Source organism: Bubalus bubalis, chromosome 24 (genome assembly GCF_019923935.1).
Source record: "Bubalus bubalis isolate 160015118507 breed Murrah chromosome 24, NDDB_SH_1, whole genome shotgun sequence".
In the NCBI taxonomy this organism is placed as follows: Eukaryota; Metazoa; Chordata; class Mammalia; order Artiodactyla; family Bovidae; genus Bubalus; species Bubalus bubalis.
The window spans coordinates 23,433,885-23,458,693 of NC_059180.1; the positions used below are offsets into that span (position 1 = coordinate 23,433,885).

The 24,809-nt window shown below is 38.2% G+C and overlaps 1 protein-coding gene and 1 non-coding gene across 2 annotated transcripts in view; one reads left to right on the forward strand and one right to left on the reverse strand.

Moving 5' to 3' along the window:
- DNAH3 (dynein axonemal heavy chain 3) overlaps window positions 1-24,809 on the forward strand; it is a 242,044-nt gene that overhangs the window by 147,159 nt on the left and 70,076 nt on the right. Inside the window, exons 41-43 of the mRNA XM_025274559.3 lie at window positions 16,951-17,054; window positions 19,853-20,147; window positions 23,342-23,521. Coding sequence (XP_025130344.3) covers window positions 16,951-17,054; window positions 19,853-20,147; window positions 23,342-23,521 — 579 coding nt within the window. The remainder of the gene's footprint in view (window positions 1-16,950; window positions 17,055-19,852; window positions 20,148-23,341; window positions 23,522-24,809) is intronic.
- Window positions 1,496-1,568, reverse strand: TRNAR-CCU. The gene has a single exon. It is a non-coding gene; the product is annotated as a tRNA-Arg (tRNA).

Below are 24,809 nucleotides of genomic sequence, written 5' to 3' on the forward strand. Positions count from 1 at the left end.
TATAAAACATTTATAATTAAGTATGATGCACATAAAGTGTTAAATCAATGTTAGTAACTTTTATTGCTTCCTCCATATCATCATCTCTATTAGCTCACTCATCTACCCCCCCTTTTTTAATCTCATTTTGCCTTTTCATCTAAGCCTATTTTCTCTTTATGACTTTCTGTTCTTATTTCATGAAAAACTTGTCTTTTTGTATCCTATGTAGGATACCAAACAGTTTCCTCAAATTTGATTGTGAGTCCTGCCTTAAACAAGGTTCAGAAGTATACTTTCAATTGTGATCTCCATATTATATCCCTTTATGTAGCAGTATTTTTTTCACAGGTTCCATATGTTGCTTTTTGCTTCCTCATCATTAAGATCAGTCTGTTCATGCTCTGTGCCAGGAAATTGGTACATAAAGTACCCTTGACCCCATTCTTGGTTCACTTTGTGACATCTTTCCTTCCCTTCTGCTGCTGGACAGCTAATTATGTGCATAGCTTCCAAGTTTCCTAGGTAACTTTTCCCTACACTATCTCCTGTCTACCGTGATTCATCTCCTTCCTCTGCGTCCTGTTCAACTGATGCAATGTAAGAAAAACTATAATTTCCATAATGTAATGCAAACTGCTTTCTTCATATATCTTCTCTTACAACTACTCTACTTGAAAGTAGGTTTAGTTCTGAAAAAACTGTTTGTAAGAGCAAAATGACACCTTACAAGTGATCAGTGTGAACATATCCATGGAAATTTAAGCTTTACTCTTGTCTCCATGGTAATCATACACTTCTCTTTCTGCTGGTTTTCAAAACTCTTGCTACTTTTGGACATGATCAGGGTAAATGGTATTCATAACCCCCCCTAAAAACAAACCCAAATGCTGTAAACTCTCCTTTAGAGTCAGAAACAACGGGATGGCCAAGATCCAAAGACCATGTATGATCAACTAATGCCATCTGTTGGAGGCAGCCTTTTAATTTGTTTCATGTGAACATTCTAAAAGAGGACATTTCTCAACAGAAGAATGATCATGGTTTTTCACTTTGGAAGACCTACCTCACTGAATTTAAGGCACCACAGCTATTTTTCTTTTTCCTCATTGCGGTCTGGGACCCTACTACCCCTATCAGCTGTAGAAAGATGGCCTGGCAAGGCAAGGGTGACAAAAAAAGTAATAAGACAATTCTCCCAGAGTAGTATGTGGCAGGACAGAGGAACAGCTGTCTGATTCTCTATGTGGGATGTCACTTACATCTCTGTATATCATGAGTTGCAAGGAGGAGGGAAATTAAAAGTATATCAGTGCACCTGTTGCAGTTTCTCATGCCATCTCTTGAGGTAAAATTTCTCAGTCCAGCTTATTTGATATCTAGTTAGAGGAGATTCTACCTAACTTCTTTTAGTCTTTGTGTTTTGTTTTGTTAATATTTGGCTGTGCTGGGTCTTAGTTGCGGTACACTGGGTCTTGTGGCACGTGAACTCCTATTTGCAGCATGTGGGATCTAGTTCCCTGACCAGGGATCGAACTTGGGCCCCCTGCATTAGGAGCGCAAAGTCTTAACCACTGGACCACCAAGGAAGTCGCCTAGCTTCTTTTAGTCTTGTTTTCATTGACATTATTCCACTCCTTTCTCTTGTGCCTTCCTAAGTATTTTAGTAGGAAATTACCAACCTCCTAGCCAGAACCCACTGGAATCCAAAAATGTGTTTTAAGTGCCAAGTGTAAATTCTTTTTTATATAACAGCTGTTGAGGTATAATTTACGTATCATAAGATTCACTCATTTAAGTAAGCAATCAGTGGTTATTAGTAAATTTGCCTAGTTGTGCAACTGTTTAATCCAATTTAGAACACTGGAACATTAGAACAAATTTAAAACATTCATCACCACAAGAAGATCCTTCATTCCCATTTTCAAGGAATCTTTGTTCCCAGTCTCAGTCCTAGGCAGGTATTCATCTGTTCTCTATAGATTTGCCATTTCAAATTTATGGGATGGTGTAATATATGGCGTCTTGATCTGGTTTTGGTTATACTTATTACCATCTTGAAGTGAAGTCGCTCAGTCGTGTCCGACTCTTTGTGACCCCATGGGCTGTAGCCTACCACGCTCCTCCATCCATGGGATTTTCCAGGCAAGGATACTAGAGTGGGTTGCCATTTCCTTCTCCAGGAGATCTCCCCAACCCAGGGATTGAACCTGGGTCTCATTGTAGGCAGATGCTTTATTGTCTGAGCCATAAAATACCTTTGTAAGCTTTCCACAGGGTTTTAAATTCTCATGGCGAGAGCTCCAGGGAGGCCTTCTCTGACCTCATGGAATATTGTTTTCTGGACTTTTCATGATCTAGGAGCCATTGGGGTACATGGAACTCTCAAATGAGTGCTGAAGGAACTGTGTTGGGGAGTAGACACTAAGGAAAGCCGGCAGTCCTCTGGGGAATTCTCTCAAGGTTGTGTTATCATCAACTGACATTTATCTTTATTTGTCCAGAAAGTACTAAATTTCTCTTTATTTACCCATTCATTGTGTGTCCTTTGAAAACCCACTCACTTCACTGTTAAAGTTTATCTTATTCTCCCAAGTGACGGACAAGAAAACAGAGGTGGGGCATGGGGTGGTAAAAGGTGATAGAATTAATTCACCTTCCTGGATTTCTAGTACTATTCCCTCCATTCTGCCCCTGCACATGAATCAGAATTTGAGTTTAAATCACAGTACACAGAAAACAAAAGCCCTACTCTGATGAGTACCAAACAGACCTCAAGTGCCTCTCTGTGTGCCCACAGCTATGCTAAATGTCTGACACATATATCTCATTTGCCTTCCACAGCGATTTTTCTGAGCTTGATATAAAACCAGGGCCATTTTACAGATATACAATGATAACCTTGGCCAAAGTCACACAGCCATAAATCCACTTTTATTCAGTTGGACCTTTTCCCTTTGGCCAAAATGTTCCAAATGTTTGTTTCAAGCCACAAATTAGCTCCAGCTAATAATATCAGCAAGAGAAGGGGACAAATGCTTTCTGAATGCTTTTTGTGTCTCCTTTCTTATCGTAAAAATAATTCAATTCTATTAAATAAAAATGATCAAAAAACATTTTTGTTCATACCATACTATTGTTAAGTATTTCCATTTCCAAAAACCTTTCTCTCTCTTGTCCATCTGCTTTCATCTCTTTACATAGTTGCCATAAGGCTATATATTCTGTTTTTTATTCTTCTGTTTTATCTGTCATTGTTTTTTGAAAGCATTTTTCTATGTTAATACTTAGATTTTTGTAACAATCATTTTTAAGTATTTAATAGTTTATTTCAAAACTTAATTTTAAACTTTTCTATTTTACTTAAGTATTAATTGGATATATCACATGATTTTCCCTTTTGTGTAAGATGATGTGAATTTAAGTGCCAAGTGTAAATTCTTTTTTATATAACAGCTGTTGAGGTATAATTTACGTATCATAAGTTTCACTCATTTAAGTAAGCAATCTGACTTAGAGTCAATTCATCTCTCTTGGAGTGTATCTACTTCATTTCCCCTAGTCCTTTTTTTTAAATTGAAGTATAGCTGATTTACAATGTTTCAAATGTACAACAAAGTGATTCAGCTTTTATATATAGAGAGAGATATTCTTTTTCACATTCTTTTCTGTTTTAGATTATTGTTGTTATTGTTAAGTCACTAAATCATGTCCAACTCTTTGAGAACCCATGGACTATAGCCCTCCAGGCTCCACTGTCCATGGCATTTTCCAAGCAGGAATATTATATAGGCTGCCATTTCCTTCTCCAGGGAATCTTCTCAACCCAGGGATTGAACCTGATTCTCCTGCATTGCAGGCAGATTCTTTACTGCTGAGCCACCAGGAAAGACCATTATAGGTTATTATAAGATACTGAATATAGTTTGACATGCTATACAATATGTTCTTATTGTTTTATGTTTTAGATATAGTGATATATGTTCATCCCAAATTCCTGATTTATCCCCCCTGCTGCCCTTTGGTAACCATATTTGTTTTCTTTGTCTGTGTGTCTTTTTGTTTTGTAAATAGTGTAATCATTTTAATGACTGTAAAATAGTCCATTTATCTTATAAGACATAATTTTGACTGGTATTCTAATGTGGGGCACGTAAATTATTTTCAGTTTTTGTTATCACAAATAGTGCTATATATTTGTGTATGGAGATTATTTTCATTGTGAATTATTTCCTTATGATAAATTCCCAGAATTGAATTTCTGACTTGAGCTAGAGAACATTTTTGTAAGCATAGTGCCAGATTGCTTTCTAAAAATGTACCAGATTGACTTCTAGGTAGAGCTGTGCAGTAACATAGGATAAGCTCTCCTTTAATACATAATGCGATATATTAAGCCTAAAAATGTGTTTTTTTTTTTTTAATTTTAAGTTTAAGCCTAAACATTTCCCAGCAATAACTTCAAAAATAAAAGTTACAGCCTGATCCTTTGAACATTGAAAGGTAGTAAGTAGACAGGGAGAGAAACAAAAGATCCTTGATGTTGTGTCTCTCAACCCACAACCCAACTGTCCTGAAAGCGATGCTGGGTGGAAAGGAAGTTAGTTGACAAAATTCTGAGAGTTCTCACTGGTAATCACCAGTGTAGAAAAAAGCAGACTGCAGTGGTAACTGGGCAGCTGCAAAAAATGCCAAGGCGAAACCTTTGAGCATGAAACTTCCATAATTTGGTAAGATCTTATCAGGAGTGGGAGGAACCTACCAGGGTTTGCAACTCCATGCTGGGTGGGGGATGTGAGCTGAATTTTTCCAGAGTGAAGCATGTTTCTAGCTGGGGTGGAAGTGGGATGGACCCATGGATCAGGAAAATTGGCCAAATTTTAGAAAGAGACTACAAAGCCCAGGTTTCCTGGCAAAGGCAACTGAGTATTTCTTTTACCCCGCCCCTGTACCCTCAGGCTACAGAAAAGAAATCCACACACCATTCCTTGAATTGTGACCAAAATTGGGGGAAATAAACTCACTCCAGATAGTTTTGGGGAAAATGTCAAGAAGAATTTACCTGATTATAGCAGAGCAATATCAGAAAGAGGAAGACAGAGACAGAGAGACAGAGAATGAGAGTCTAAAAGAAAAACATGACTGGGGCTTCCCTGGTGGTCCAGTGGCTAAGACTCCACTCTCCCAATGCAGGGGGCCAAGGTTTGATCCCTGGTCAGGGAATTAGAACCCACATGCCACAACTAAGACCCAGTGCAGCCAAATAAACAAATAAAAACAAATATTTTTATTAAAAAAAAAGAAAAACATGACATAAGAAATATAAAATATTTGTATTACAAGCGCTTATAAATTTATAGTATAATATATTATGTAATATATAAATTTAATTTTTAAACTTATAGATGAAAAGCATGCTACTGGCAAAGGGATGTATTTATATATATATATATATATATATAGAATTGAGAGTCCAGAAATAAGCTCCTCATATTTATAGTGATTTGATTTTTGACAAAGGTATAAAGATAATTTTATGGGAAAAGAATAATCCCTTCAGCACATGGTGATGGATTAAATGAATATATTCATATAAAATAATGAATTTGACCTCTATACCATAGTCAAAAATTAACTCAGATGAAAGATCTCAACTCAAGAGTCAAAATGATAAAAGCTTAGAAGAAAATAAAGGTACAGATAAATGGTCATGATCTTGGACTAGGCAACAATATCTTAGGACGACAAAAATACAAGCAACTAAAGAAAAAATAATTTAGCTGAACTTCATCAAAATGAAAAACTTTTGTGCTTCAAAGGACAACGTGAAAGTGAAAACACAACCTACAGAATGGTTGGAACATTTTGCAAATCAAATATCTGATAAGAAACTTGTAAAGTATAAAGAAGTATTATTATTCAATAATACAAAGATATAATACAGTTTTAAAATAGGCAAAGTAACTGAATAAACATTTCTCCAAAGAAGATATATAAAAGGCCAATAAGTACATGACAATAGCTCAACATTATTATCATTATTAGCCATCAGGAAAACGCAAATCAAAAACACAAGATACCACTTCACAACTACAATGAGAATAATAAAAAAAGATGAAGAGCAAGTATGAAAATGTGGGAAAATTGAAACCCTCACATATTATAGTGGAAAAGTATAATTGTACAGCAGCTTTGAAAAACAACATTTGGCATTTCTCAAAAGTTAAACAAACAAACAAAATTTAAAATAGACTTACCATATGAGCAAGCCATTTCACTCCCTGATAGATGCCCAAGAGAAACAAAAATATATGTTCACACAAATACTTATGCACAAATGTTCATAACATCGTAATTCATGATGGCCAAAAAGTGAAGACAATCCAAATGTCCATCAGCTGATGAGTGAATAAATAAAATATAGTATGTTCTTGTCGTTCAGTCACCTGGTTGTGTCCGACTCTCTGTGACCCCATACCCTTCAGCACACTAGGCCTCCCTGTCCCTCACCATCACCCAGAGTTTTCCCAAGTTCATGTCCATTGCATTGGTGATGCCATCCAGGCATCTCATCCTCTAACACCCTTTTCTCCTGCCCTCAATCATTCCCAGCATCAGGGACTTTCCCAATGAGTCGGCTGTTTGCATCAGATGACCAAAATACTGGAGCTTTGGCTTCAGTATCAGTCCTTCCAACAAGTATTCAGGGTTGATTTCCCTTAAGATTGATTGGTTTAATCTCCTTGCTGCCCAAGGGATTTTCAGGAGTCTTCTCCAGCAACACAGTTTGAAGGCATTAATTCTTTAGCATACTGTCGTCTTTATGGTCCAGCTCTCACAACCATATGTGACCACTGGGAAAACCATAGCTTGACTATATGGACCTTTGTCGGCAGAGTAATGTCTCTGCTTTTCAACACAATGTCTAGGTTTGTCATAGCTTTCCTGCCAAGAAGCAATCATCTTCTGATTTCATGGCTGCAGTCACCATCCACAGTGATTTCAGAGCCCAAGAACAGGAAATCTATCACTACTTCCACCTTTCCCCTTCTATTTGCCACGAAGTAATGAGGCTGGATGCCATGATCTTAGTTTTTTTAATACTTAGTTTTAAGCTGGCTCTTTCACTATCCTCCTTCACCCTCATGAAGAGGCTCTTTAGTTCCTCTTCACTTTCAGCCATTCAAGTAGTATCATCCACATGTCTGAGGTTGTTGATGTTTCTCCCACCTATCTTGACTCCAGCTTGTAACTCATCCAGGCCAGCATTTCTCACGATGTGCTCAGTGTTTAGGTTAAACAAGCAGGGTGACAGCAGACAGCCCTGTCATACTCCTTCCTCAATCTTGAACCAATCAGTTGTTACATACAGGGTTCTAACTGTTGCTTCTTGACCCGCATACAGGTTTCTCAGGAGACAGTTGAAATGGTCTGGTATTCCTATCTCTTTAAGTGCTTTTCACAGCTCTTAAAGAGATGGGACACATCCACAACAGAGCATCGTTTACACTTAGGCCCAGCCACTTCATTCTTTCCGGGGCTATTAGTAGTTCTCCTCCACTCTTCCCCAGTAGCATGTTGGACACCTTCAGACCCAGGGGACTCATCTTTCAGTGTCATATCTTTTTGCCCTTTTATACATAGTTCATGAGGTTCTCACAGCAAGTATACTGGGGTGGTTTGCCATTCCCTCCACCAGTGGATCACATTTTGTCGGAACTCTCCACTATGACCCATCTGTCTTGGATGGCCCTACATGGCATGGCTCATAGCTTCATTGAGTTATGCAAGCCCCTTCACCATGACAAGGCAGTGATCCGTGGAGGGGAAAATACAGTATATCCATACAATTAAATATTATTCAACAATAAAAAGAAATGAAGCAATAATGCATACTACAACATGCATGAATCTTAAAAACATTCTGATGAGTAAAAGAAGCCAATCACATAAGAGTATCTATTGGATGATTTCATTAATATGAAAAGTCCAAAAGAGCAAGTCCATAGAAACAAAAAGTAAATTAGTGGTTACCTTGGGGACAAGCAGGCTGGTGAGAAATGGGAAGAGGATTTGGGAAGTGACAGCTAAGAGGTATGAGGTTTCTTTTTGGTGTAATGAAATGTTCTAAAATTGATTATGGTGATAACCGTACAACTCTGTGAATATTAATATATTCATACATACATGTATATTTAGTAAACCATTGAATTATACAATTTAAATGGGTGAATTAGAGCATATGTTAATTATATCTTAATACATCTATCATTTTAAAGTTTGTAAATGAAGTGTTAAAACCACAGAATCTGAGAAAAAGAGGAATTGAAAAACCAAAGAAACAAATAGAGAACTAAACAGTATTAGTAATGATCTGATAAATAAGGACCAGCAAGGGATAAAACATATAAATCTAGACATCTAACAAATGGCTTAGCGGAAAGGTTTGAGACAACTACACTTGCTAATGAAGACAGTCTAAGAATATGATTGATATGGAGACCTTACAGTGTTAATTCCTCGAGTAGCTATCCCAATAAATAATGTAGACAATATATACCAAGAAACAAATGTAGAAATTTTTCCTAAAATGAAGAAGTATTTCTGTAAATTTTAAGAGTATTTTGTGTTCTAAGAAAAACTGATACAGAATAATTGATTAAAAAAATCTGATTAAATTATTAGACTTCCAGGATAAAAGAGATTCCATCAGGCATCCAGATAGAAAAGAAAAATCAGTAAAAGTGGAAATATCTGATGGGCCTCAAACTTCTACACAGCAAGCTAGACTGAAAGAAACACTGAAACAATGGTCTGCAAAACTCTAAGGGAAAGAAAATGTGACATTAGAATACTACTCTCAGCCAAGTCACTTTTCAAATACAAAGTGGCAGACATTATCAAACATGCAAGATCTGAGAGAACTGAGCCCTCTTAAGTCCCTTCTTAGAAATAAAAAATAAATCAGCCAACTAATCAATCAAGATAAGGAACTGAAATAGTCTTGTGTTAAAAGACCCGAGTTTGACTGTTGAACCTATTTAAATAGAGATCTAAGACTAAGGTATGGAAGCATTATAGTTGCAAAACAAAATGTCAGTGTTATAATCCCTGAAAAAGTAAAAGACACTTTCTCCTTGGAAGGAAAGCTATGACAACCTACCCTGTGTATTAAAAAGCAGAGACATCACTTTTTCAACAAAGGTCCATATTGTCAAAGTTATGGTTTTTCCAATAGTCATGTACAGATGTGAGTTGGACCATAAAGAAGGTTGAATGCCAAAGAATTGATGCTTTTGAATTGTGGTGCTTGAGAAGACTCTTGAGAGTCCCTTGGACTGCAAGATCAAACCAGTCAATCCTAAAGGAAATCAACCTTGAATAATCCATTGGAAGGACTTATGCTGAAAGAATTGAAGCTGAAGCTCCAATACTTTGGCCACCTGATGTGAACAGCTGGTTCATTGGAAAAATACCTTGATGCTGGGAAAGATTGAAGGCAAAAGGAGAAGGGAGTTGCAGAGGATGAAATGGTTAGATATAATCACTGACCCAATAAACATGAGTCTGAGCAAACTCTGGGAGACAGTAATGGACAGAGGAGCCTGGCGTGTTGCATTCTATGGGGTCATAAAGAGTTGGACATGACTTTAGTGACTGCACAACAACAGAATCATCAAGAACAACAAAGAGAACCAAAGGAGAAGAAATGGAAGAATGAGAGTTAATCACATCATAGTTCATAAAGGAATCAATAAAATTGATCTAACATTAAGTCACATGTATTTTCAAATGAAATGTGATATCAGGATTTGCTTCAAAATGTTCCAGTCTAAGAAAGAAGGAAGAAAGGAAAGGGAGGAAGCGAGAAGGGAAGGAAAATGAATATGATGGTTGTTGATGTTGTAGAAATGCATGAAACAGTTGCAAAATGTTGAAGATTTTGGAAGCTAGATAATGGGTACATGACAGTTTATTATACTATCCTCCTTTTTTTGTTGTCAGCTACATACTGGCACTTGCCAGCTACCTCTACAAGGATTAAATCACATGCTGCTGTTTCTGCTGATTTTAAACACCCCTGAAAGGAATTCAGGGTGGAGAGCAGAAATGAGGTACTCTGGGAAAAACTAGCAGAATGGGTCTTCAGATAGATATTTTCAGGATCCAACTTTATGAGCCCAATTCTTGTATTTCCTCATATCTAGAAAAACACTAAAATCCTTCATAGTGATGACTGCTCCTCGTGACTAGCAGATACATTCTGCAAAAATTAAAGTGCTTGATTGCATGTACTCCCCCTTCACCAAAATCACATATATACTGACCTTACCCCCAACCTCTTTGGAGCAATTTCTCAGGGCTATATGAAATGCTGTTTCCCAGGTCTATAGTCCTCATTTTGCCCCAAATAAAATTTAACTTGCAATTCTCATGTTGTGCATTTTTTCAAGTCAGCATTGTGTATTTTAAATTTTTTTCACAATGAAAAGTTAAAATATAATAGCAAAGCTGGATTAAATTATTTTTAAAATTATAATGACTTTAAGCCCTAATGGCTGAAAATTTTTTTTTAGTTAAGAAGCATCTCCTGCTAAGGGGGTAGATATTAAAACTTTGCATCCAAGAAAAAAAATTTTTTAGATTGGAGTGTTTCAGCCCTTTAACTCAAGACTCTCTCTCTCTCTCTCTCTCTCTCTCTCTCTCTCTCTCTCTCTCTCTCTCTCACACACACACACACACACACACACACAGCCTACAACCACCAATGCTGTCTTCTTTGGGTCAATTATAGATGAGTCCTGTGGAGAGAGAAGCAAGTCACTTGTGCCTGCTGCTGAGTTGGCTAGGCAATGGAACTTGCAAGCCTCTCATGCCCAGTGCTCCTGTGACTCACACAGCCCAACACTTGTCTCACTGAAGCCTGTGTATTTCCTCCATGTCCTCTTCAGGTTTTTCTCACATTAAAAAAAAAAAAAATATATATATATATATATATATATAAAATTGAGAAAGCTTTGCAACCAGTATCTCATATACTCCTCATAGCATTCTCTAGATGAGGAAATTGCAGCTCAGAAAGGGTGTCACTCATCCAGGGCCCCACAGTGAGTCAGTGAGGAATGGTTGGATGAGAAGCCAGGTCCTTCCCTGACACTCTTCTTATTCCCACTTCTCATCTTGAAGTGCAACAAAGAAAAAGACTTCCAACAATTACAGAGGCAGGGCTTCATTGGGGAAAAGGACCATAGGAACTTCGTGTTACTTTTGTGAGGGAAGTAGGGAGTGATTTTCGATGAGTATTGTGATTGTATTTGGAAGAACGGGTGGAGTGAGAAGGTGATTCAGAATCACCGCTGTGTATTGATCAGAGTCCAGAGACCAGGGGCCTCGATGCTGCCCACCTACTTCCTCTCACACCAAGAGGATCTGGAGGCAGCAGTTCAGTTGTTCTTACCTTACACAATAGATACTGAGGGCCTACAATGTGTTTGCTTCATGTCTGGTCAGGCATTTGTTCAAAAAGCACCTACTTTGTACTTTTTACTAAGCACCTACTATGTACTTCCCTGGTAGCTCAGATGGTAAAAAATTTGCCTGCAATGCAGAAGACCTGGATTCAATACCTGGGTTGGGAAGATCCCCTGGATAAGGAATTGACTGCCCACTCCAGTATTCTTGCCTGGAGAATTCCATGGACAGAAGAGCCTGACAGGCTACAGTTCATGGAGTTGAAAGAGTCAGACATGACTGAGCGACTAACACATAGTTCTAGATACTGTGCTAATTGTTGGGGATACAACAGTGAACAAAAAAACATATAATCCCCTTGCTCTCACAGAGCTCACTTTCTAGTTGAGGAAGACAAACAATAAATAAGTAGGCTCATAGAATAAGATAATTGGAGATATACTAAGTGCAAGGATGGAAAAACACTGGCATGTTGATGGAGACCCGCAGGGGCTCTACCTGAAGTGTTCAGAGAAGGTCTCCCAGAGGAGGTGACATCTGAGCTGAGATCTGAAAGGTAAGGAACAAGCCAGGTAGAGAGCAGGGGGAAGAGCTGCCAGGCATAAAGAGCTGATCCAAAGCCCTGAGGTAAGAGTGCATGTGGTATGTTTGAAGATTAGAAAGAAGATGCTGCAGTAAAGTGGGTGAGTAGCCTGCTTCATACAATGTATATTAAGGGGACTTTGGAAAGTCAGCAGGAGCAACATACAGAGCAGGTTATCTCCAGTCCACGCTGAGGGAGCCCCTGAAAATGCCCAGAGATTCCATGACTTACCCAAGGTCACAAGATCAGCAAGGGGCACATGTTGCCCCATAATTTACACTTCAGTATTGCTACCTGGTGCTGGACCATAGGCCTCCAAACCCGGGGAGCCTGGGGTTTGAGTCTTAGGAAGCCCCAGAGACTCAACAGCTCCTTCAGTGTTGCCCAGTGGAAGGCACTGCTCTTCTTCCATGGCTTCTGGGATCAGGTTCACACAAATGTCCCCAGAGGGGAGAGGCCCTGCTGGACTCCTCAGACACTCAGGTCTGTGCAGCACAAAGGCATCTCCAGGTCTGTGACCCCAGCTTGACCTTGAGCTGCTCCACCTCTGCAAATCCAAGTTCAATCATCCTGACTTCTCACAAACTACCTTGTAGCCCTGTAACTCTCCAGCTCTGCTACAACTAGCTTCTGCTCCCTCCTTTCTGCTATCTCCTTAATTACCAGTCCCTCCAGTCCACCCCTCCAAATCTGTCCCCAAGGCCCACCTGTTCCATGTTTTTCTCTCATCAGCACCTTCTCTCCCTCCTTCCCTTTTCCTCCTGCCATACAAACTCAGCAAAACCCCAACCTTGGATCAGTACACCACCTCTTTTTTTTTTTTCCCACTTATACTCCAGTTATACTGGTTATACTGGTATATATATATATATATATATATATATATATATATATGGTATATATATATATACCAGTTATACTCCTACTTATACTGTTGAACAGTACAGGAGAAAGTCATATAAGCTGAAGGCTTAACATGACTTTCATGGTCTCCAACCTCAGCTTGGGGAATCAGAGACTACAGACTTTGGACTCAAATAGTTTTGTTTTGGAACATAGATGCAAAACTCATCAACAAAATACTAGCAAATTGAATCCAACAATACCTTAAAATGCTTATATGCCACAATCAAGTAGAATTTAACAATTTCCACAAACCAATGTGAAACACCACATTAAACTGAAGAATAAAAAGTATATGATCATCTCAGCAGATGCAGAAAAAAATGCTTCTGATAAAAATCAACATCCATTTATGATTAAAAACTCTTCAGAAAGTGGACATACAAGGAACATGCCTCACATAATAAAAGAATATGAGACAGACCCATAGCTAACATCACATTCAATGATGAAATGCTGAAAACATTTCCTCTAAGATCGGAAACAAGACAAAGATGCCTTCTCTTGCCACTTTTATTCAACATCGTTTTTGAAGCCTTAGTCACAGTAATCAGAAAAGAAAAATAAATGAAAGGAATCCATATTGGAAAAGAAGAAGTAAAAAAAAATCCTAAAGACGTTACCAGAAAACTACTAGAGCTCATCAAAAAATTTGGTAAAGTTGCAGGAGACAAAGTTAATATACAGAATTCTGTTGCATTTCTATACACTAACAATGAAATATCAGAAAGAGAATTTAAAGAAACAATCTCATTTACCATTGCATGAAAAAGAATAAAATACCTAGGAATAAACTTACCTAAGAAGCCAGAATACCCATACTGTGAAAGCTATAAGACACCAATGAAAAAAAGTGAAGACAACACAAACAGATGGAAAGGTATACCATGTTCTTGGATTGGGAAAACTAGTATTGTTAAAATTCTACCCAAGGCAATCTACAGATTTATGCAATCGCTATCAAATTACCAATGACATTTTTCACAGAACTAGAACAAGTAGTCCTAAATTTTATATGGAACCATAAAAGACACAGAATTGCCAAAGCAATCCTGAGAATGAAGAACAAAGCAGGAGGCTTCATGCTCCCTGAGTTCAGACTATACCACAAAGCTGCAGTAACCAAAACAGTATTGTACTGGCACAAAAAAAGACATATAGATCAATGGAACAGGATGGAGAGCCCCAAAATAAACCCATGCACTTATGGTCAATTAATCTACAACAAAAGGAGGGAAGGCTATACTATGGACAAAAGACAGTCTTTTCAATAAATGGTGCTGGAAAAACTGGAGAACATGTAAAAGGATGAAATTGTAACATTCTCTAACACCATATACACAAATAAACTCAAAATTGATTAAAGACCTAAATGTAAGAGTGGATACTATAAAACTCCTAGAGGAAAACACAGGCAGAACACTCTTTAACAGGAATCGCAGCAATACTTTTTTAGATTGATCTCCTAGAATAATGGAAACAAAAGGAAAACTAAACAAAATGGGACCTAACTAAACTTAAAAGCTTTTGCACAGCTAAGGAAACCATAAACAAAACAAAAAGACAACCTACAGTTTGGGAGAAAGTATTTGCAAAAAAAATGCAACTGATAAGGGATTAATTTCCAAAATATACAAACAGCTCATACAGCTTAATATCAGAAAAAAAAACAACCCCCCCAAAAAATGGGCAGAAGACCTAACAACACATGATTCCAAAGAAGACATACAGATGGTCAACGAGCACATAAATAGATACTCAATATCACTAATTAGAGGAATTGAAATGAAAACTACAATGAGGTATCACTTCACACCAGTCAGAATGACATTCTCAAAAAGTCTACAAATAACATGCTAGAGAGGGTGTGAAAGAAAAATTAACCTTCCTACACTGTTGATGGGAATGTAAATTGGGGCAGCCACTACAGAGAACAGCATGGAGGTTTTTCAAAACCCTAAAAATAGAGTTACCATATGACCCAGCAGCCCCACTCCTGGACATATTTCTGGAGAAATATAACTCAAAAACATACATGTACCCCAATAATTATGGCTGTACTATTTATGAAACAGCCAAGACATGGAAGCACCCTATTAATAAATGTTCATGGGCAGATAAATAAAGGAAATGTGATATATATATATATATATATATATATATATACACACACACACACACACATACATACATACAATGGAAATCTACTCAGTCAGACAAAAGAATGAAATGCCATTTACTGCAACATGGGTGGACCTAGAGACTATCATATTAAGTGAATTTAGACAGAGAAAGACAAATATCATATGATATCACTTATATGTGGAATTTTTAAAAATGATACAAATGAACTTATTTGTAAAAAAGAAATAGACTCACAGAAGTAGAAAACTAATTTATGGTTACCAAAGGGGAAATGGATAAAGAGGGATAAATTGGGAGCTTGGGATTAATATATATACACCACTGTAAATAAAAATAGATGAGAACAAGGACCTACTATATAGGACAGGGAACTATGTTCAATATCTCATAAAAATATACAATGGAAAAGAATCTGAAAATTATATATTTATATGCTATATATATAGCTATATATATAGCTCTATTTATATACATATATGTATATGGTTTTATATATATATATGTATATGTATATAACTGAATCACTTTGCTATACAGTGAAAACTAACACAGCTTTAGTCTATGGCCATACCACCCTAAATGCACCCAGTCTCCTCTGAAACTAACACACCTTATGAATCAACTATGCTTCAGTTTTAAAAAAAGTTTTCCTCACAAGGAAAAAAATTCTAACTATGTATGATGATGGGTTTTATAAGAATAGGATCAGTTATTTTTTATTTATTTAATTTTGGCCATGCTGGGTCCTTGTTGTCTTGCCTGAGTATTTCGTTGCCGTGTGCAGCTTTCTCTAGTTGTGGCGAACAGGGGCTGGTCTTCGTTGCAGTGCATAAGCCTCTCATTGTAGTGGCTTCTCTCGGTGCAGAGCACAGGTCCTACAGCGCACGGGCTTCAGTAGCTGTGGCTGGTGGGCTCTAGAGCTCAGGCTCAACAGTTGTGGTGCACAGGATTGGTTGCTCTGTCATAGGTAGAATATTCCTGGACCAGGAATCGAACGCTCAGTGCCCCTGCACTGGCACATGACTTTTTTTTTTTTTTTAATTTAATGGCAGGTGACTGCTTAACCTCTGGGTCACCAGGGAAGTCCCTGGATCATTTATTATTATATGCATTATATATTAATATATACAATTTTTATTATAATCATTTTATAATGTGATCATTTCACTAAATGTAAAAATTGAATCATTACATTTTATACCTGAAACAAATATAGTCTTTGTCAATTGTACCTCAATTGAAAAAAAAAAAAAAGAAGCCACTTTTAGGAACCCGTATCTCCTGTAGTGAATGATGATTATCTGAAGTTCAGAAGGTCCTTCAGTTTCACTTTAGTCTCCTAATTTAAATAAAATTAAATTTAATGTTTTTATTTTTCAATAGTATGATATATAAAAATATATATTATATCTTATTATGTTACATTATATTAATATAATTCGTATATATTTGTGTATATATCTATATGATATATATTAAATGATCCTATCCTAATAAAATTCTTTCTTTCATTTACCTATACTTTCACCTTCAATATGTTTGTATGCCTCAAGAGAGGACTGGAAGGATTGCTGCCGAAAGTAATCTCTGATTGTGAGATTTGGAGCCATTTGTTTTCTCCCTTTTTTTTCTTTTCAATACTTCCTGTTTATATTATTTATATTATCATTATTTGTATAATCAATACCCATTATTTTTATACATATAATAAAGTCATTATTCTTTAAAAGATGTTTTTCTAGTTTATACAGTTACCAATACTGATAGTCATACATTTCAGATGCCTATGGCTGAGGTAGTTAAATATCTCAAATATGAAATGTAAACCCCTGATGTGCTAATAACTTGTTCTATTTCTTTGGGTCCAGGAAGCATCTATGATTTTTATTTCCTCAAGCAAGCTAGTGGACATTGGTACACATGGACAGAGTATATCACCAAAGAGGAGGAACATATCTCCGCAAATGCAAAGGTAAAAGAGAGTTATTGGTCATAGAACCTCAGTAATGACCTGATATTCAGCAAAGTGGAGACGTTAACATCAGATCTGGGTTAGTTAAAGAACTTACTTTAGAAAAAGTGAAAGAATTTACTTTAGAAAAATGTTCAAACATTAATTGAATTGAGCCTTCAAAAGCACAGACTTTAGAATCAGAGAGTCCCAGATTTCTTATTCAGTCTTCACCCTTTCTGCCTCAGTTTATGCAACTACACAATAGAAGAAAAAATACCTAAAGAATGGTTGCAAAGATTGAAGACATTATACATGAATCTGTGGCATTCACATTGTGCTAGATTATCCAGTTGCTATTCTAATTATTGTCAGTATGAACAATGCCAGGTGGTCATCAGTCCCCCTCTCAGATATCTCAGCCAAAAAGATCCTTGCCTTTTCTTTAAAATCCCCAGAGAAAGATTTCTTTAATCAGAGTTCTCAGAAAAATGGTTAATAGATTTTCTGGTTAGCAGAAGATTCACTTACAACTCCTACTCATTTTCTTGTGGAAATTTTTTCCAGATGTGCACTTTCATGCCTTTACTTGCAGTATCTGGTGGACAAAATTGAGCTTTATTGGGATAATTGTAGTTTGTTCAGGCCTAGCGTAGAGTAGTAGGTGGTGGATGGAAATGTGGAAATACTGAAAACAAAATCAGACACCAGACAGGACCACAGCTGCTTGTGAAAAGGGTGCCACAGGCAGGAGTGAATGTGTGATGAGTTCAGGACACACACTGGAGACTGAAAAGACTGTAAAGAACCCCTCAGCACTGAGGTTCTAAACTTTTATTCTCCTTAAAAGAGCTTCATCACCTGAGCTCCAGGGGTTTGAAATCTTGCTGCTGCTGCTGCTGCTGCTGCTAAGTCGCTTCAGTCATGTCCAACTCTGTGCGACCCCATAGACGGCAGCCCACCAGGCTCCCCCGTCCCTGGGATTCTCCAGGCAAGAACACTGGAGTGGGTTGCCATTTCCTTCTCCAATGCATGAAAGTGAAAAGTGAAAGTGAAGTCGCTCAGTCATGTCCGACCCTCAGCGACCCCATGGACTGCAGCCTACCAGGCTCCTCCATCCATGGATTTTCCAGGCAAGAGTACTGGAGTGGGGTGCCATTGCCTTCTCCTGAAATCTTGCTAGATTCCTACAAATGAGTCAAATGCAGAAAATATTTTAGTTATGCTGGGAATTTTTCACTTGTGAAAAAACTGTTCTAGCCCCTGAAAATAAAAATCTGTGAAATCCAACTTGCTTAAAATTCCCAGTCTTGATACTTGGTTTAGCATTCAGTATCACTTACTGGCTATGTGACTTGGCCAAGTTGGCCATCCTCCAGTCTCAATTTTTTTATCTGAAAAAGTGAGCTAATAATACAGCTGCCTCAGAGGGCTGTTGGGAAAACTGCAGGGAATAAGACAGGCAAAACATCCATAGCTCAATACTTGTTAATTCTCTTCCTTGCCACTTCAATTTCTCTGTTCTCTTTGCTCCTTTTTCATTGATCAAATTATTAATCAAAATAAGTCAAGCTTAGTCTAACCGTATACACATAGCCACCACACTGCACAGTCCCTGTTGGTGCCATTTGCATTATGGTCTGGTTTTGTTTTAGGGGCACCATTTACATAAATCATAGTGTGGGTGGTGCTCCCTAGAGTTACACAGCATAGTGGCTCCATGTTCACTAGCCTCTTCCAGTCTAGACATATAAGTAGACTTCAGCATATGATTTAGATCTAACTACCCCTTCCTCTGTGGCTACACTCTTGGCTCAGTGGCAAAGAATTTGCGTGCCAATGCAGGAGACACAGGTTCAGTCCCTGAGTTGGGAAGATACCCTGAAGAAAGAAATGGTAACCCACTCCAGTACTCCTGCCTAGGAAATCCCATGGGCAGAGGAGCCTAGCAGGCTAAAGTCCATGGGGTCACAAAAGAACTGGACACAACTTAGTGACTGAACAACAGCAGACCCCTTCCTCTACCCATCATTGGAGGGACCCAAAGCAGCCAGATGGTTGATGATAGGGTTCAAGCTCAGAAAAGCCAATCTAAAGCAAGGTTTTCTACTCAAAGTAATAGAGATTCTAGGAATCCAAGACCAAGCCCGTAGAGCCCAATTGGAATCTGAATACCAGGATGAGTGTTGCAATTTCCATATTGCTAAAGGGATTAATAGGAGGAACCAAGAATATGAGCCTTAGGAAAAGCAGATGAGGAATAAGCACAAGGAATGGGGGTCAAGGGTCATACCTAACCCTTCTTGGACAGGCAGTATAGACGGCATATGGGAGGTGGATCTTTCCTAGGGCAAGGCAGACAGCTTGGCTCAAAGAAAAGGTCTCAGAGGGCAGCAGCTGTAGACCCAGCCTTACTATAATTGGTGTTTACAATGTGACATTTCAGTAGTTAAGAATACAGTCCTTGGGATCAGACAAGCTGGGATTAAAATCTTTGCATTTCCGTTTACTTGCTGTGTTGGTGAGCTCTGGATCTGTTTCCTCATCTCTAAAACAGGGACAATAGACAGTTATTGTCTATATTTACATACAAGATTTCATTTAACCTTCAAAACAGCTCAGTGAACTACATGCCATTTTTATCCCCATTTCATAGATCAAGAAACTAGGCTGCTAGAGAGGTAAAATACTCAAAATTATAAAGATAAATAAGAGACAGAGCTGAATGGATAGTAAGGATAAAACTCTCAAGTCTCTTGAATACCAAGACACAATCTCCTGGTCCAGTATCAAGACTCACCAATGTCTTTGTGGCACAGGTCTCAGAACTCATCATCCCCACCATGGAGACAGCCCGACAGTCCTTCTTCTTGAAAACCTACCTGGACCATGAGATTCCAATGCTGTTCGTAGGACCCACGGGCACAGGCAAATCGGTCATCACCAACAACTTCCTACTTCGCCTTCCCAAAAATACTTATCTGCCCAACTGCATCAATTTCTCTGCCAGAACTTCAGCCAATCAGACGCAGGATATCATCATGTCCAAGCTGGATCGCCGGCGGAAAGGCCTTTTTGGGCCTCCCATAGGGAAGAAAGCAGTGGTATTTGTGGGTAAGGCACTGGCCTGGATCTGGACACACCAAATTCTTCTATTTTAAGTTGCAGCAAAACCGAATTTCCCTTTGTAGGACTGCTGCATATTAATTTTACTGTCTATGGAAGATAAAATATTTCTGGTTAATATAATTCCACATTCCTTCCCTCCCCTCCTATTTTCCTTCCTTCTTTTCTTCCATCTTTCCATCCTTTCTTCTCTCCTTCCCTCCCTTTCTTGCTTCTTTCATTTTTTGTTCCTTGTCCTTTCCTTCATTCATTTCCAAGTATTTTTAACTATGTACTATATGCCAAATTTTCCATGTTGAGACATGGTCCAGGCCTTTTTGCCTGAGGGAGGATCCCAGTTTCTCCTGGGATGAAGTTGAGCCCATGGATCAGGCCAAGTTACTTTGTAGTGACAGTAGTTAGGTTCAGAAGGGGATTGTAGTGTTTGCTCTCTTGTGTCTCCAGAAGCAACTCACACACTGTGATAAGCTTCTATTCCATTAAGTGCCAGATAAATATGTTATCAGTGTATGAAGAAATCTAATAGTTGCCAAATAAGCACATTGAATTTTTCCAGAATTTTATCTGTTTAGAAAGCACTTCCTCATTTGTTTCTTTTGAGCCTCACAACCCCTTGAGTTTATTGGCCATCGTGATCTCTTTGTTGTTGTTATTCAGTCACTAAGTCATGTTCAACTCTTTGCAACCCCATGGACTGCAGCAAGCCAGGCTTCCCTGTCCTCCATTATTTCCCAGAGTTTGCTCAAGTTCTTGTTCATTCAGTCAATGATGCTTTCTAACCATCTCATCTTCTGCCACCCACTTCTCCTTTTGCCTTCAATCTTTCCCAGCATCAGGGTCTTTTCCAATGAGTTGGCTCTTTGCATAAGATGGCCAAAGTATTAGAGCTTCACTTTCAGCATCAGTCTTTCCAATGAATATTCAGGGTTGACTTCCTTTAGGACTGACTGGTTTGACTTCCTTGCAGTCCAAGGGACTCTCAAGAGTCTTCTCCAGAACAACAATTTGAAAACAACAATTTTCTGGTGCTCAACCTTTTTTATGGTCCAACTGTCACATCCATACACAACTACTGGATAAACCATAGCTTTGACTATATGGACTTTTGTCAGCAAAGTGAAGTCTTTGCTTTTGAATACACTGTCTAGGTTTATCACACCTTTCCTTCCAAGGACCAAGCATCTTTTAATTTCATGGCTGCAGTCACCATCCACAGTTATTTTGGAGCCCAAGAAAGGAAAATCCATCACTGCTTCTACTTTTCCCCCTTCTATTTGCCATGAAGTGATGAGACTGGGTGCCATGATCTTGGTATTCTGAATGTTGGGTTTTAAGCTAGCTTTTTCACTTTCCTCTTTTGACCTCATCAAGAGGCTCTTGGCTGCTCTTCATTTTCTTCCATTAGAGTGGTATCATTTGCATATCTGAGGTTGTTGGTATTTCTCATGACAATCTTGATTCCAGCTTGTGACTCATACAGCTTGGCATTTCACATGATGTACTCTACATATAAGTTAAATAAACAGGGTAACAATATACAGCCTTGTCATACTGCTTTCCCAATTTTGAACCATAAAATTTGAACCAATTTTGAACCAGTAATTTGTTCCATATAAGGTCCTAACTGTTGCTTCCTGATCTGCATACAAGTTTCTCAGGACACATGTAAGGTGGTCTGGTATTCCCATCTCTTTAAGAATTTTCCACAGTTTGTTGTGATCCACACAGTCAAAGGTTTCCTCGTAGTCATTGAAGCAGCAGTTTTTCTGGAATTCCCTTGCTTTCTCCATGATCTGACAAATGTTGGCAATTTGATCTCTGGCTCCTCCACCTTTTCTAAACTCAGCCTGTAAATCTGGAAGTTCTCAGTACATGTACTGCTGAAGCCTAGCTTGAAGGATTTTGAGTAACTTTACTAGCATAGGAAATGAGCACAATTGTCTGTTAGTTTGAACATTCTTTGGCACAGCCCTTCTTTGGGATTGGAATGAAAACTGACTTTTTAAAAAAATCTACTTTACTAGTAAATTAAATGAGGCTCTGAAGGTTAAATTCCCTGTTCAGAGTCAAACATCTAGAAAATTCTGGAGCCACAAGCCAAAACCAAGTTTCTTGGTGCCAAATACATTATGTTTTCTACTCTCTTACTGCTAATTCATAGAATTCTCATTTAGTAATAATAGTAATTCCCTGCTCTTCTGAATTATCTCATGTTCTGTCTTTAAAATTAAGGTATTGACAATAAATGTTGCATGTATTTATATCCTTGCCAATTAACAACAGCTCCTTAAAGGGAGGGATCATATTTTCTTTTCCCTTTCTTGTCCTCCCTCCCTCTTTTGTCCCTTACTCTCGTCTGTTCTCCCTTCCTATTTTTATGGTATATCCAAAAGCAATTTAAGCTTTGCAGTCAAACAGACCTACGTCCAAATCTCACTTTTTAACCCTAAGTATATTATTCCATTACCTTCAGTTCCTCACCTCTAACATAAAGGTAATACTATCTTCCTCTTATAAAGTCATCATCTTGAGTAGATGAGGTAATATGTATAAAATTCCTAAAATGTTACATGACACAAAACTGGGCATTTAGTCAATGTTCATTGGAAATGATTGAGTGCCTTCTATGCGCCAGTACTGAACAATGTACTATTGGAGAAAATCAATCCCTACCCTGGAGGAGATCACAATTTATCCTTGCCTTTTTGATTTTGCTCTTCAAAAACCCTAGCTTGAAGCTTTTCTGCTGTTGAAGTTCCCACTATTACCTGGTGGTAAATTAAATACTCTGTCAACTAGAAGCATGACTTTCTTTCTCACCATCATATCCCTAGAAATTAACAAAGTGTCTAGCACATAGTAGACAATCTATATATTTTGGGTGAAGGAATGGGAAAAATTTTAATATCTGTTTGTTAATGCCAATCTATGCATCCTTCCACAGAGGATCTCATGCACAGAGATCTCAATAAATGCACAGAGATCTCAATAAACCAGGAAAGCCAGAACCCTGAAAAATCTCTTCCATTATGGTGAAAATGTCCACTGGCTGAGCCCTACCTAGAGTGAGGGTATAACAATTGAGTATGGACTCTCCCATGGAAGGATAGTCTTCTGCTACCTCCTAAAAGAGCAAAGGATCCCATAGACTTACAATCTGTGGCCATCATTTCTTTCCCCAGATGACCTCAACATGCCAGCCAAAGAGGTATATGGAGCACAGCCCCCCATTGAGCTCCTACGGCAATGGATTGACCATGGTTACTGGTTTGACAAGAAGGATACCAACAAGCTGGACATCGTTGATGTGCTGCTTGTGACAGCCATGGGCCCTCCTGGGGGAGGAAGGAATGACATTACTGGTACGTGAAGGAGAGAGTTCATTACTTTTTGTGCCACCCCCTGCAGAACCAGACCATCTTTGTGGATGGAGGGCTAGTGTAAGGCAGTCTGTCCTGATGGAAGATAGAGAAAGGGTATTTAGGCCAGAGACACTTGAGTTAGACTCAAGGAGTGGCATTTGAATATGCCATGTTGAAAGTTGTATGAAATAGGATGAGAAGATGAAAAGAGGATTTGAGGAGTTTTTGGCTAGGCATAGAGGAACAGAGAGTCTCATGAAGAGGTAAGTTCTGTGTGGTCAGCTTGTGTTCTAGGAGCGAGGCTAGACGAGAGGTTCTCAATCAAAGGCGAATGACAGATTCACATGTTATGTTTCTTACAATTCTTTGGAGCCAGATAGGCCTAAATAAAGTAATACTAATAAACAAACAAATAAATAAGATTTTCCCCCATCATCTGACACTTTAGGAGTATATTTTGCTTCATGTGTAACTTCATCCATCCAGGTCTACAGGTTTCCATGCTTTTATTCTGTGATACATCCTTGGTTAAGAATCTTAATGCCATTTTCAGACTTAACATTCTGTGACCTTGCTCTCCCCTGTGGCATATATCTTTCTGATTTGTAAAATAAGGAAGATAAACAGGGTGATTTTACTTGAGTACACAAACCATCACCTTCCACTTACTACAGAGTCCAAGGGTACCTTTGCCTTGGGTTTGAATATAGCAGGATCTCAGGCACTTAGCATCTATAAATTCAACACTTCTCTAACTACTTAGAGGGAAAGGAACTTGGTATATTACTTTTCTCTAAGACCTACTCATTAAATGGGGAAAGTATTTGCAAACTATCTATCTGATACAGAGTTGAAATACAAAATGTGTAGGAATTCATACAACTCTATAGCAAAACAACAACATTGCTGATTATTAGAGAAATGAAAATCAGAATCACCATGAGATATCACCTCACACCTGATAGAATGGCTATTAACAAAAGTCAAGAGATAATAACTTCTCTTGTGCATTGTTGGTGGGAATATAAATTCATGCAGCCACTATGAAAAACAGTAGGATGTCCCTCAAAAAATTAAAAATAGCTCTACCACATGATCCATTAATGCCACTTCTGGGAGTATATCTGGAGGAAATGAAGTAATTTTCTTGAAGAGATATCTGTACTCCCATGTTCATGCTGCATGCTCAGTCACTTCAGTCATGTCCAACTCTTTGCAGCCCTATGGACTGTAGTCCATCAGGCTCCTCAGTCCATGGAATTTTCCAGGCAAGAATACTGGAGTGGGT